General features: G+C 58.1%; 1 protein-coding gene across 10 annotated transcripts in view; it reads right to left on the bottom strand.

The window, feature by feature from the left end:
* Positions 1 to 13832, bottom strand: part of MAD1L1 (mitotic arrest deficient 1 like 1) — a 414177-nt gene that overhangs the window by 249394 nt on the left and 150951 nt on the right. For all 10 annotated transcript variants that reach the window (XM_003895654.5, XM_017956539.3, XM_017956540.3 and 7 more), the window contains one exon: positions 1171 to 1315. In XM_003895654.5, the coding sequence (XP_003895703.1) occupies positions 1171 to 1315 (145 nt within the window). The remainder of the gene's footprint in view (positions 1 to 1170; positions 1316 to 13832) is intronic.

The following is a 13832-nucleotide window of genomic DNA, read 5'->3' as shown; positions in this document are numbered from 1 at the left end:
AGGAAGGTCCTAGAGCTGCTCCACAGAAATGCACTGTGCCTGACCATGCAACAGGGCTGGGTGTCCCCTCTGCCAGAGGCAGCAGACAGCTCCGGCTGAAAAGTCATGTGAGAACATTTTCGAGTGTCCCCTGTCTGGGGTGCACCTGCAAAGCCAGGGCTTTGGGGCCAGCCTCTGGGCTGTGCATAGGGGCCAGCTCAGCCTGTGTTCCGGACCCAGGCCCATGTGAACTTTTCCTTCAGGAGACAGCATGGAGCCGCCCAGGAGCGAGCTGGAGAAGCCATAAAACAGCAGCTTCGGAGCAGAAACGTTACTAATTTTCTGAAAGCTCCACAACCAAGAGGTCCCAGCAGCAAAGAGCCTTGGTTTTCATCAAAAACAATCAAGAACAGGCAAACACTCACGAGGCACAACTCCCAGCACTTGACAGGTGCAGCATCCATCCCAGGCCAGGGTGACACAGCCCTCCGCCCACTCAGCACTGGCTGGAGGTGGACAGGGGGAGCCTCCGCCCAGCAAGCTGGACACCCGCCCTGGCCCAGAGAGCATCTGGGGACAGATTTACTTCTCTCCTGCCTTGTCTTCTGAAATTTCAGTGCTCGAGGAACATTTTAAACAACACTCACAAAAACTGTCTTTCACGCTCCAGTGACCTCTGCTCACGGTGTCAGACATCAGAACCCCCGCAGGCACTGACGATTAGAGTCGGGCCATGGAGCCGCCCACAGGTGGGGCTGGGGCACACCTGGAAGCAGGTGACAGCCTTCATCCCGAGCCCAGGCCAAGATCCACACAGTGAAACCAGCATCACTGGACGGCAAAGCATGAGGGTGCAGACTGCAAGGGACACAGGCTCCTGCAGAGGGTCCGCAGCGACAAGGAACGCTCTCCAGGGCTCAGCACAAGGCCGGGGAGGACATTGAGATGCTGGGGGAACTGAAAAGGGTGGGGCACACAGCAGGCCCAGAGGGTCCCACAGGGAGCACCGGGGCTGAGCACTCTGGCACTCCCAGAACCCTCCTGGCAACCCAGGGCCAAAGTGCTAACTGTGACCCAGCTGCACTGACCCAGCTGCAGCACTCCTGCCTCTGCAGTGAGATCTCGCTGACCAGGTGTGCGCTCTCCCGCAGCTCCCTGCAACTCTGATCAAAATATGAGGGCACAAATCACCTTGGTGAGCAGCAGGACCCGTTTCTGGAGCCTCCGGGCCAGCGCCTCGTGCGTCTCGCGCTTCTTCCTCTCCTCCAGCAGCTGGCCGCTGACCTGCCGGAGCTCCTCCTGCAGCTGCTGCCTGGCCTTCTCCAGCCCCCGGGCGCTGCACAGGAGAGACAAGAGGGCAAAGCACTGAAGCCTGGGGTGACCATCCCACCGCGACCCGCCCCACCCCAGGAACGAGCCCACCAGGACACCCTAAAATAGAGCTGCACGTGCAGCCCCCTCACTGCCATTTCCGCACTGCTGAATAGCTACTTAAGGCCTTTCAGGAGTTTCTGGATTTCAAATAGACTCCCAGGGTGATCCCAGAACACGGCAGGGAGGGGGAGGGGAGCTCAACTCCACACACAATGGGAAAAATTGTCGGCGACGCAGCCCTTTGGGAGACGGGACTTCTGAATGAGCGAGATTGCAGAGCCAGCGCTTCCCCTCTGAATCACCGCAGATGTGCAATGTGGTGCGGGGAAGCAAACGCCGGGCGCCTGCTGGTGGGGGCCTGTTCTAAAAACATTCTGCGAGGCTGAAAGCCCAGCCTGGCGCTGAGCACTGGGAACTGGGAGGCCTCCTGCGGGCCGACGCCACGGGCAAGGCCAACTCCAGGCTGCCCAAGAGGCTTCCCCCGTCCGCCCCTTCGGGTGGCTGATAGCTCCTTTGATTTCTGCTTTTGAATCCTCCTTTCCCTGCACGTTCCCCGCTGCCTCAGTCCCTGTGCTGGTTGCCTGTCACCTGCGTTACCACAATAGCCTCCCAATGGCTCTCATTAGACCCCTCGACCACTGGGCACCAAGCTGTCTCCTCAGACAGCAGAGAGGGGCTGTGTCACGCGATTTTGAAGCTTTTGGTGGCTCCCAACCACTCCTGGTGAGTCTCCGAGTTCACAGCCTGGTAGTAACAGGCCTCAGGGGTTTGGATCTTGCCCCCCTCTCTGTCCTTCAGAAGCTGACTTGGGAGCCAGACAAATGACAGCGTCCACTGACCCTGACTGCAAGAACCCACCTATGATGCAATGACTTTCTGTGATTCCGGGAGCCCCAGGACTCCACCTCCCCACCCGAGGGGGCTCCCAGGAAGGGCGCAGCGAGGCGCACAGAGGAGAGACTGCCCCGGAGAGAGGGTGAGTCAGGACTCCACCTCCGCATGGGAAAACCGGGCACGCGGGTGCTCCCAGGAAGGCACACAGCCAGGAGAGATGAGAGGCCGCCCAAGAGGAGGCAAGTCAGGACTCCGCAGCGAGGCACGAGGACGCTCCCAGGAAGGGACACAGCCAGGAAGAAGAGAGGCCGCCCTGGGGAGGGGGCGAGTCAGCGGAGGGAGGGCCCAGCACCCCTCAGACAGCCCAGGGCAGGTGCCGAGTGGAACGGGCGCTGGAACACAGGAGCTGCACACGACTGTACTGAGCATCACAAACTTCTTTCCAAAGGAAATCTTAACTAAATCTCGAGGAAATAAAACACAGCACTGGGATGGAGAAAAGCTAACAGGGACCACAGTCCTGTGAGGCAACCATCAATGAGAACCAGGATGAAGCTTTCCCTTCCCCAAACCACTACCCAAGAAAGCACCATCCGCCAGCCCCAGGATGAAGCTTTTCCCCAGAACACCGCCCAAGAAAGAGCCATCTGTGGCCAGGGGCGGTGGCTCACGCCTGTAATCCCAGCACTTTGGGAGGCTGAGGCGGGCAGATCACGAGGTCAGGAGATCAAGACCATCCTGGTTAACATGGTGAAACCCCATCTCTACTAGAAATACAAAAAAAAAAAAATTTTTTTTTTTGTATTGCTTGCAGTGAGCCAAGATGTTTGGAAACAGGAATGTGGGATGGGGCCATGAACACCACCCTCAGGCTCACACCTTCCTGGCCATCAATTGCTTCTTCTCGGCTCTAGTTACATGACTTGAGGAAAAGCTTCATCCCGGGGCTGGCGGATGGCGGTTTTTTTTTTGTTTTTTTTTTTTTTTTGAGACAGAGTCTTGCTCTGTTGCCCAGGCTGGAGTGCAGTGGCACGATCTCGGTCACTACAAGCTCCGCCTCCCGGGTTCACACCATTCTCCTGCCTCAGCCTCCCGAGTAGCCGAGACTACAGGCGCCGCCACCACGCCCAGCTAATTTTTTTGTATTTTTAGTAGAGACGGGGTTTCACCATGTTAGCCAGGATGGTCTTGATATCCTGACCTCGTGATCCGCCCACCTCAGCCTCCCAAAGTGCTGGGATTACAGGCGTGAGCCACCGCGCCCGGCCACAGATGGCACTTTCTTGGGCGGTGGTTTGGGGAAAGCTTCATCCCAGGGCTGGCGGATGGCGTTTTCTTGTGCGGTGGTCTCCGCACATGTTTGAGTGAAGTGAATACGGGGTTTTTAACTGTAATTCAGTAGAAGTCTTTAAATAAAGGGTAAGTTGAAAGTGAATGCGAATCCAACACTCACAGAACGTCAGAAGGGACTTGGTGGCGGTCCTAACCCAGCCAAGCATGGCGGGAACCCCAGCCTGGCCACCCTCGGCCAGCCCCAGCAGAAGCCGCACAAGCCCACAGACTGGGGCCAATGCACTGGCGTCCAGGACACGGGCGTTTCATTTCAGCCTCGTATGATCTTGTGAAATACGTATCTGATCGTCAACCCATCTCCCAGAACACAACTCCTAAAACCCTCGGGCTCTAACGATGAGGCCTTCCATGTGCCAATGACTGACGGTGGCTGCAGCCCCCAGGCAGCTGCAGGATGGGGCGGGTCACCAGGAAGACCAAGGCCGGACTAGAGGCTCGGGACTTCAGTCCCACCCCTAAGCTCGGGGAAGGAGAGGGGCTGAAGGCTGAGTGGCTCACCAATGAGCAGGGGCAGAGTTAATGACATCCACCTGACGAGGCCTCCATCAAAACCCAAAGGCCTCTCACCGGAGCTGGGAGAGCTTCCAGTGTTCCTGGAGGGTGGTGGCCTCTATCAAAACCCAAAAGGACTGAGCTGGGAGGGCTTCCGGTGTTCCCAGAGGGTGGCGGTCCAGGGAGGGCATGGAAGCTGCAGGCCCTTCCCCCACACCTCGCCCTGCGCATCCGTTCATCTGCGTCCTTCGCAGTAACCTTTATAATAAACTGGTAAACGTCTGTTTCCTTGAGTTCTACGAGACACTCCAGCAAATTAATCAAACCCAAGGGGAATCCCAACTGGGTGGTCGGAACCCCAGTTTACATCTGGCCGGTCAGAAGCACAGCGGCGGCTCACGACTGGCACCAGAAGGTGGGGACTGGGCCCTCACCCCAGGGTCTGACGCCACCTCCAGGCAGACAGTGTCAGAACAGAACTGAGTGAGGCTGAACTGAACGGCTGGTGTCCCAGGCAGAACCGACTGCTTGCTTGGTGGGTGGGGAAACACCCACATCTGGTCAGTCTTCCATGTGGACTGCTGCAACGCGAGAGCAGAGGAAACCGTTCTGAGTCTTTCCCATCCCATTAGCCGCCTGGGAAAGCCCTGTGCTGACACTGGCCCCAGGTGCAGCACTGGTCGGCGGCCCCCCGCCCCCTCCAGGTGCTGCATAAGCAAATACGCACGATAAAATAAAAAACAGGCACAAAGCTCACGGGAAACACATATTATGAGGCTACCTTGGGCTCCAGTTCAATTTTAAACTATTCATGGGCCAATTTAATAGTCAAGGGCTGTAAAATCTACTCTTGAATCACTGAATTCAGGTGCAAAAGTTCACAAGTGCTTTAAATCATGGTTCCGTGTGATCATTTAACTCGAAGAATGCCACCATTTCCTGTGCTCTGCTTTAAAGCCAGGGTGTGCAAAGGCAAGAATGTGACAGGTGCTGTCTTTCAGGTGACAGGCGCCCTCAGCTCAGCACAGGATGGCTGGGCAGCCTTGAGGGGGACCCGACAAACCCACACCCTGCATTCTGAGTGAGGGTGCGCTCACATCTGTGTGGGGTGCATGTGGGGCTGGAGTCCGCCCACCAAGAGCAGATGCGAGTCCTGAGTGAGGGTGCGCTCACATCTGTGTGGGGCACACGTGGGGCTGGAGTCCCCCCACCAAGAGCAGATGAGAGTAACGCACACCCACGGGACAGTGGTTGTCCTGCTTCAGAGCTCAGGCTCCCGGCGCTTAGGGACCAGGGCTCAGTGCAATAGAGTCAGGTGCCAAGACTGGGCCTCAGGAACTAGATGTGGCCTGAGCTGCTTCTGACCCACTCTCCACAGCCTAGGCCACCTCCGCGAGGCAGGACGGCTGGCACGGGGGCCACCTCCGCGAGGCAGCGCGGCCGGCACCGGGGTGCCCCAAGCCCAGCCCTCGTCCTGCAACAGCGGCTCTGCAGAACTAGCACAGTCCTCCTCTCTGCTTAAAGGGTCTTTACCCACTCCTAGTTTTAGAGTACTGAGGGAATAATGCGAACACTAACTCTGGGATGGAAGGGGAAGGTGGAAACAGCTACAGGCGTTGTTAAAGATCTGCAGGAGTGCTGTGGCCTGGCCAAGGACAGAGACGTTCCCGACCTCCTCAGACCCTTGCTGGCTCCCAGATCTCAGGGGTCGTCAGTCACCTCTTGGTCCCACCCCCACCTCCCGCCCCTACCCTTAGCATAAGAAGAGCCTGAGATCGGTACTGACTTCAGAGGGTCTTTGTGACCGTAGGTGACCACCTCCCCGATCTGCCGGCTCTCTGAATACACCCGCTCTTCCTCCACTCTCGCCTCTCGTGTCTGCCTGTCAAGCATCAGGCAGCTGAACCTGGGCTTCCTCATGGACCCGGTCTGAGGAAATGCAGCGGCTACAGGATGTAGCATGAAGCGTGTGTTCCACGGCGCTGCAGAGGGAAGACAGAGCCACAGGGGCGTGGGGCTGAGCCCAGGCTGGAAAAGCTCATCAGCCAGGTTGTAAAGCAAACCTCCCCTCACGAAGGGAGATGGGAGAAATGAACCAGAGCAACACATGCTCCCGGCTGAGGGACAGCATGGGCGGCAGAGGCACACCCGCTCCAGGATCTTCCAGGTGCGGCACTAAGGCCCGCGTCATCGGGGCCATACCCCAAGGCCTGAGGGCTGATTCCGCAGTCTTCTGAACAACAGAACTAGACTGTAAAAAGCCAACACCAAGACACGACAAGCAGACGACACTGTGGAATGCTCGCCAAGAGCCGTGTCTGGGACGTTCGCCACTCACACCTGACCAGCAGGCAAGTCCACCCAGTCCGTTCAGCACATGGGATGTCGGGGAGGGCAGCCGCACGCCGTTGCACCCACCAGAGACGGCAGCATGGAACACCGCAGCCAGCCTGGGCTCGCTGGGCCTCCATTCTACTGGGGTGGGAATCTCAGGCAAAGAAGCCATGCATGTGGCATGAGCAGAGAATCTCACCGGGGGTGTGGGTATGAGGTCACTGAGAGCAGGAGAAAGACCCTCGGGCACCAAGGACACAGGGACTTCAGGAAGCAGCTCCCATCCCTTGGGCTGTGGGAACACGGGGCAGAGGCTGACATCATTAAAATGTAGACGCTCAGAGATGGGCCCCATGGAACGGGAACTGAGGCTGCTGAGGGAGGCCGTGCTGGTGTCTGCACAGGGGCCCTGGAGGGCCTGGACCCAGGCCTCTGAGAACAGGGCAGCAGCCCATGGAGCTGGCACCTCTAGGCGCTACAGAATCTGCAGGCTGGCAGGTTGCTGAGAGGGGCAAGGCCAGTGGCTAAGGAGCCGCCCGTTTGCCTGCAGGCTGGCCGTGGGGCCCTCTCCAGCACCCCCAGGGCAGGCCCTGATGCAGGTGCCCCTGACGAAGCGCAAGTGTGGGCTGTAGTGCCCGGCACTGCAAAGTAGGGCTCGGAGAGGGGAGTGTGTAGCTGCGAGACAACAACTCAGTCACCGCAGCGGGCAGAAGACAGGCCATCAGCAAACCAGCAAGCAGGTGCCTCCTGACACTGGAGGGGAAATAGGAAGCTGGGAGGGCCCTTGGGGAGGGGTGGCGGGACAGCCTGAGACAGGCGGTGTCAGAGACGCGGACGTTTCCGATGGGCAGCTGGTGTGCGGCGTGCTCATTCGTGGTCAGCCCAGTGGGCCTGAGGCTGGGCCCGCCAGGGGCAACGGGCAAGGTCAGAAGAGGACGAGCAAACCGAGAAGGGCCTCCGCACAGGGCATGGAGAGCGGGCTGAGCCAGAGGGGCAGGAGAGCAAGGAGCGGGCCAGCGTGTGTCCATGAGGTGTCGTGTCTGGAGGGGAGGGGAAGGTCCAGCACAGGCGGCCCTGTCCTGAGGACCCGAGGAAGTGGCAATTAGGAGCCAAGCCCTGGAGGTGCAGCAAGGGCCGGCACAAAGTGGACAGCCCCAGAGTGCAGCCTAAAGGCCCCCAGCTAGCGTTTCAGACGCCGCCTAAAGGCCCCCAACTAGCGTTTCAGGCGCCGCCTAAAGGACCCCCAACTAGCGTTTCAGGCGCTGCCTAAAGGCCCCCAACTAGTGTTTCAGACACCGCCACCAAGTGGTGCTGCCTACCCTGGCGTACAGGTAAAGGTGCCTCATCAAGACGGGCTCCTCCTCCCACCCTCAGGCCCTGCAGGGCAGCAGGACCTCAGCATGCCAAGCCACAGCGGCACCCGGGACGGCGGGCTCTCCCCTGTTGGGGATGTTCTCTCTGTTCAATCCTGGCCTTTCTTCTGAGGTACAGAAGAGAAAACTCATAAAAAATTAAGCCTCTAGGTCCGTGCTTGGGCTGAACTCTGAGGTCACTGGCATTTCCGCCAGCCTCTGGGAGTTCAGAATGAAGTGCTTAGTTCCTCCAGGAGAAGCCGGCATGTTTATCGATCAATGCCTCTCTGAGCCAGCCTTTACTCAAAGAACAAGCTCTGAGCTTCTGAGCATCCATCTGCACTGTGACCAGCCACTGAGGCCACTTTAATGTGATCTTCATCAGAAGCTCCCGGCCTAAGAATACCGACTTTCAAGGACACAACGCATCCCCAAACGGCAGGAGACATTTTAACGACCTTCCTCGAGACACTGCTGAGTCGGCTCTTCCACGCACGACCCATTCTTCCCACACAGTCTTTGTCTACCTTCTCCCAAGTCCCAGCCACTCTGGACACCCGCCAAGCCAAGGGCAGGCATCGCACAAACAGGCACCACTGGATTCTCCCCAGAAACATGGGGCCCTGGAGCACAGGAGCCCACATCCGGCCACCGCGGGAGACAGGCTCTGAGAGAGGCAAAGCAGTGGTACGCTCTGGGGACCGGATCCGACCCTTGGATGGCACGACGAGGCCATTCCCACCCCAGTCACAAGGCTGAGTGGTGCCTGGCGTGTGGATCCACAGGGCAGGGACACGCCTCCACAGTCACACCTGGGCCCAGGGCAAAACCAGCACGTTCTGGGCGGTGCACAGAATGCCTGTGTCCCCGCCAAGTTCACCTGTGGAAACCAGGATCCCCAATGTGATGGTGACCAAAGGGGGGCCCCTGAGAGGGGATTCGGTCCTGACAGCGGAGGGCTCCCGATAGGATGTGCATCTTGCGAGCAGCACGAAGAAGCCAGCGTCCTCTCCCTCTGCCCTGTGAGGACAGGGGCCGGTCATCTGCAAACCAGGAGGAGAGCCCTCCTCAGACCTGGCACTGCCATCCTGCACTCCTCAGCTCCATAGCCGTGAGAAACGGACATCTGTTCAGATTCCCGTCTGTGGTACTTTGTTATGTAAGCCCGAACAGAGACGGCCTCCTAACCCATAACGCCTGGACATGCTGTTCACACATGGGCACAGGGTCACACCAAGGCTTCCTTACTGACAACTGCCCCGACACGGTTATGACACGGTGAGCCCGCGACACAGTGAGCCTATAGCACGGTGAGCCCAACACACAGTTATGACACGGTGAGCCCGCGGCACAATAAGCCTGAGACAGGGTTACGACTCAGTGAGTCTGCAGCACGGTGAGCCCAAGACACACACAGTTATGACACAGTGAGCCCACGGCACAGTGAGCCTGCAGCACGGTGAGCGTGAGACAAACACACACAGTTATGACACGGTGAGCCTGCGGCATGGTGAGCCTGAGACAGGGTTACGACTCAGTGAGCCCACGGCACAGTGAGCCCAAGACAGTTACGACATGGTGAGCCCGCAGCACGGTGAGCCCAAGACGGTTACGACATGGTGAGCCCGTGGAACTGTGAGCCTGTGGCACGGTGAGCCCAAGACAGTTACGACACAGTGAGCCCGAGACAGTTATAACACGGTGAGCTCAGAGCACGGTGAGCCCGAGACAGTTATGACATGGTGAGCCTGTGGCACTGTGAGCCCGCGGCACGGTGAGTCCGAGACAGTCACAACATGGTGAGCTTGTGGCATGGTGAGCCCGAGATGGTTATGACACAGTGAGGACACGGTGAGCTCACGGCACGGTGAGCGTGAGACAGTTATGACACGGTGAGCTCATGACACGGTGAGCTCATGACACGGTGAGCTCATAGCACGGTGAGCCTGAGACAGTCACAACACGGTAAGCTCGTGGCATGGTGAGCCCGAGACGGTTACATGGTGAGGACACGGTGAGTCCACGGCACGGTGAGCCCGAGACAGTTACGACACGGTGAGCTCACGGCACGGTGAGCCCATGGCATGGTGAGCCTGAGATGGTTATGACACGGTGAGGACATGGTGAGCCCGCCAGTGGCCTCAAGGGTTAAGATGTAAACACAGCTACATGCACAGCGATCTTCAGTGACAACGTCTGGCATGAAACTAGGAAAATATTAATAAAATTTTATTCAGACCTTGGCAAAATCTCTAAAAGCACCTTTATTCTTAGATATCTGAGGAACATAGATCAAGACCCACCCACAAGTATAATTTTTAATCTTCTCGATTTCACAGATGAGTAAATTCAAGCCTCGAGCGACTGAGTCATGACCATGAGGCCACCATGTCCCCCAGGACACTGCTGTACATGACCTCCAGGGTCTCCAGGGCCGTGCCCTGAGCACCCCCACAGGGCTGGGGGGAAACGCCGTAGTCAGGCCAAGCAACAGCACCGCCACACAGGTGACACGTTCCATGTGTCTCTCAGGAAGAGAGCAAGTGCAGGGGCTTGGCTGAGCCAGTGGTCGGGAGGGGTGCGGCCCAGCGGGGAGCAGCAAACTATAGCTGGTGGCCTGCAGCAGGCACACGAGGCAAAAAGCAGTGCCGTTCTGCAGCAGGTGCCTGGGAGCAGGAGACGGGGACCCAGGAGACTGGCAGGGAACAGAGGACAGGTTCCAGCCCCAGCAGACAGCCTGTCCTGCTCTGCTCTGGAAGCAACCACGGGTTCTGAAAGAGGGTATCGCTGGACAGGACAACCTCCCAAACCACATGTGCTCGTCCTCCTGTCACAAGAACTGTACACAGAGCTGTGTTCACAGGCGCCCCTCAGGGAGCCTCACAGCAGCCCAGATCCAGAGGCAAAGTATTAGACGGAGCATGAACTGGTTTCAGAAATACTCTCCTGGAAGGCCAGGGTTCCCAGACAGGGCAGAAGCAACACTGTGCATGTTCAGGCATCCACATTCGCTCCTTGCCAAGAGGGAACACCGGGGAAGGGCCCCCACTCACCACAGAGAGAGGCCATCTCTGCCACTGAAGCCCTCAGCTCTGGCCTGGAGGCCGGCATGGCAGACACAGGCTCCCTGTGTATCTGAGGAGCCTCCTGAGAATGGGAATCAATAGTTGCCTCTGCAGACATGCAGGGAAACATGGCCCTGGGACCCACAGGGTTGAGAGGGTCCCATCTACCCGCAGGAGCCCCCACAGCACCCCGCTGTCCAGAAGCTCTGAGCACTCCATCCACCTCTGGCCTTCTCCTTCCTCTTGAATGGAACTGAAGCCACTGAGCCCCTCACCGCTAATGGGCAGGGGAGGATTTGATCAGATGTGTGCATCCATCGTGAAGCACAAGAGCATCAACAGGTTCCAGTTCCTCCCCTGCCCCGCGCTCACGGGGCCTCCACGGCGGAGCCAGGAGAGGCTCCCTGATCAGGAGCTGCTGGAGACTCAGATCAGAGTTCATGCTTCTCATCTACCCAAGAAGAAAGCCGAGGAGGCTGGCAGCCAGGTCCCCTACCATGTGTGAACTCGGAGGCGAGCCTCCTGAGCAGTTTCCCGCTCCTGGGTACATGACCTCATTTAGTCTCCACCAGAATCTGGGAGGAGAGCAGCAGCGCCGCCCCCAGTCCCCACGTCCCCAAGGAGGAAGGGGCTCACGGTGGCTTGCCTCGCTGAGGACTCGGGTTCAAGTCCGCATGGCCAGCTCAGCCCCCACACCGTGATGAGGCTGGGGCCGGGCAGCCGCACTCGGTGGCACAGGTGGGCACTTGCAGGTGAAAGACAGGGGCAAGGCCCTCCTCCTTGGTGGGCAGGTGCAGACTCGGAAGGGGCTGGGCCTCCGAGAGGGCACGGCGCCCCCCTCCCTGGCGCCCCAGGATGTCGGGCTCAGCATGGCACGCAGCTGTTGTTATTTACGCCATCTAATTCCAACCTTAAATGCCTCCAAGTGTCACTACACATTTTTCTGAAAAAAAATAAAAATCCAAACAGCGGAAATGAAACCAGAGAATGAGAAGAGCAAAGGCTGAAATAATTACCAATCAAAGGAACGGCCAGGGGAGCAGGCTCTGAAGCTGCAGCCTGGCCTCCTGGTTGCTCCTCCCTGACTCGGCCTCTGAAGAGCACTCTGTTCCCAACATCTCATCAATTGGAATCACCAAATTCAATTTGCATTCCCAGATAAACAGCGGCCACACTGCAAATACTCTCATCTGACCTTGAAATGTGAGAAGGAAAATTGCCCTTTGCAATTTCAATTCACTCCCGACCGTAATGAATAATCCAGTTTAGCTGATCAGCTACCAACCTGTAATCGCCTGGGGAGGGCTGCCTCCAAATGACGGGTGAGGAGCCCTGGCAAGGGTGGTCGCAGGGAGACCATAAATTCACTTCCGCCCCAGGCTGCTGGAGATTAGGAAATGAGAATGGGAGAGACAAGGGGGCAAGTCACCTCCCCAGGTCCTACTGAACAACTGCTCCATGCCCTCCAGCTCCGACTTTCAGAAAAAAGCAAAGACACAGAAGATAATCCAATGCTTGGAGTGGCGCAGAGAGGCACAGCAGGTGTCCTGGAGACATCCACCGCCTCCCGAGGTCAGAGAGGAGGAGGCCATCCGTGCATCCATCCGCCCAGTCGGCACTGGCTCCCTGCCCGCCTAACGTGCAGGACAGAAGCCCCAAGGGGCCACATGGCCAGCAGGCAGGCAGCAGGCAGGTGGACCAGCCTCGACGCTGGGCGCTTTCTCTGTACTGCTGCTCCACAAACAGTCCACCACCTATGTTTGTAAGGAAAGTTTTCCTGGAACAAAGCCACACCCGCTCGTTGACATAAGGCCTACGGCTGCTTTCCTGTGACAGAGACCCTGGCTCAAAAAGTCGGAAGTATTTACTGTATAGCTCTTTACAGAGAAAGGTTACCAACCACTACCCTATACCACAGAGGTTTAGAAACGCTGGCATGGGTAACTAAAGACATGAGTTCCCACCCAACTGAGGCCAGGTGACTGCATTTCCACACCCCCCCACACCCCCCAACAGGAGAGCAAGCCTCTGCCAGCCCCCAGCCTCGGCCACTGCAGATGCACAAATTCCACAGCAAAAATAGTAGTAACAACCCTCCGACTACAACCACCCACCCTCACGTGCAGAGCGCCTCCCCCACGGTCAGAGGCCTCTGGGAGGAAGCCCAGGATTCCGGGGACCCTCGTTTCCAAATGGGAGCAGGACTCAAAGAACAGCGCTGGGCTCTGACGCCAAGTCCATCCCTGGGCGGCTGGAAACTCCCAGGTCGCACGGCAGCTCTGTCAGCTGCACAGAGCCCTGCGCTCAGAGGCGGTGTGGGGCCTGATTTTCCCAATGAAGACGTGTGTGGTTGGGTAAGGGGAACGGCCATTTCTTCAAACACACCCTGAACATCCCTGACAGGGAGGGAGACATTTTCGCCCCATTTCTCGGTTACAGACACAGATGCTGGAGGACAGTGGCATTCCAGGGAATCTGGCTCACAGGCGATGCTGCTGGGACGTGGCCTGCACTTTGTGACATTACATCTTGGCCTCATTAACCCTCAGCTGCCTCTTGGCCACCCGAGGTCCAGATTCCGTGCACCTCTCCCTGGCTCCCCATTCCTGGAGGGCGAGAAGATACCTGAGCCCAGGGAGAGACAGGAGAGAGCTGCTGTGACGGTCCGGGAGTGAGGCCAGGCACCAAAGACAGGACTGGGGATGACATGGGGTGGGAACAGCAGAGCCGGTGGGAAGGGTGCTCGGAAAGAAGACATGGACAGACAAGCTGGGCTGGGGCCAGGGCAGGGTGCACTCTGGGCTGGCACTGGAAAGGGAGCCACTTGGGGCCAGGGGCTGCCACACTGGGCTCCTCGCTCCTTCCTCATCTGGATCATAGGTTCTAGCAAAAGTCCATCGAGTTCCCTCAAACAGACGTGTAAAGGAACGAAAATTACACCATCCACCTATCAGTCCCGCTCCACCAACACTTCTTCAATTTCCAGAACGCCCTCATGTGACCCAGAAAACCTCAGGACAAATCTCAGCTGGAGGAAACCAACCTGTAG

This window comes from Papio anubis, chromosome 4 (genome assembly GCF_008728515.1).
Source record: "Papio anubis isolate 15944 chromosome 4, Panubis1.0, whole genome shotgun sequence".
Lineage (NCBI taxonomy): Eukaryota > Metazoa > Chordata > Mammalia > Primates > Cercopithecidae > Papio > Papio anubis.
This window is presented reverse-complemented; position numbering and strand designations above follow the sequence as displayed.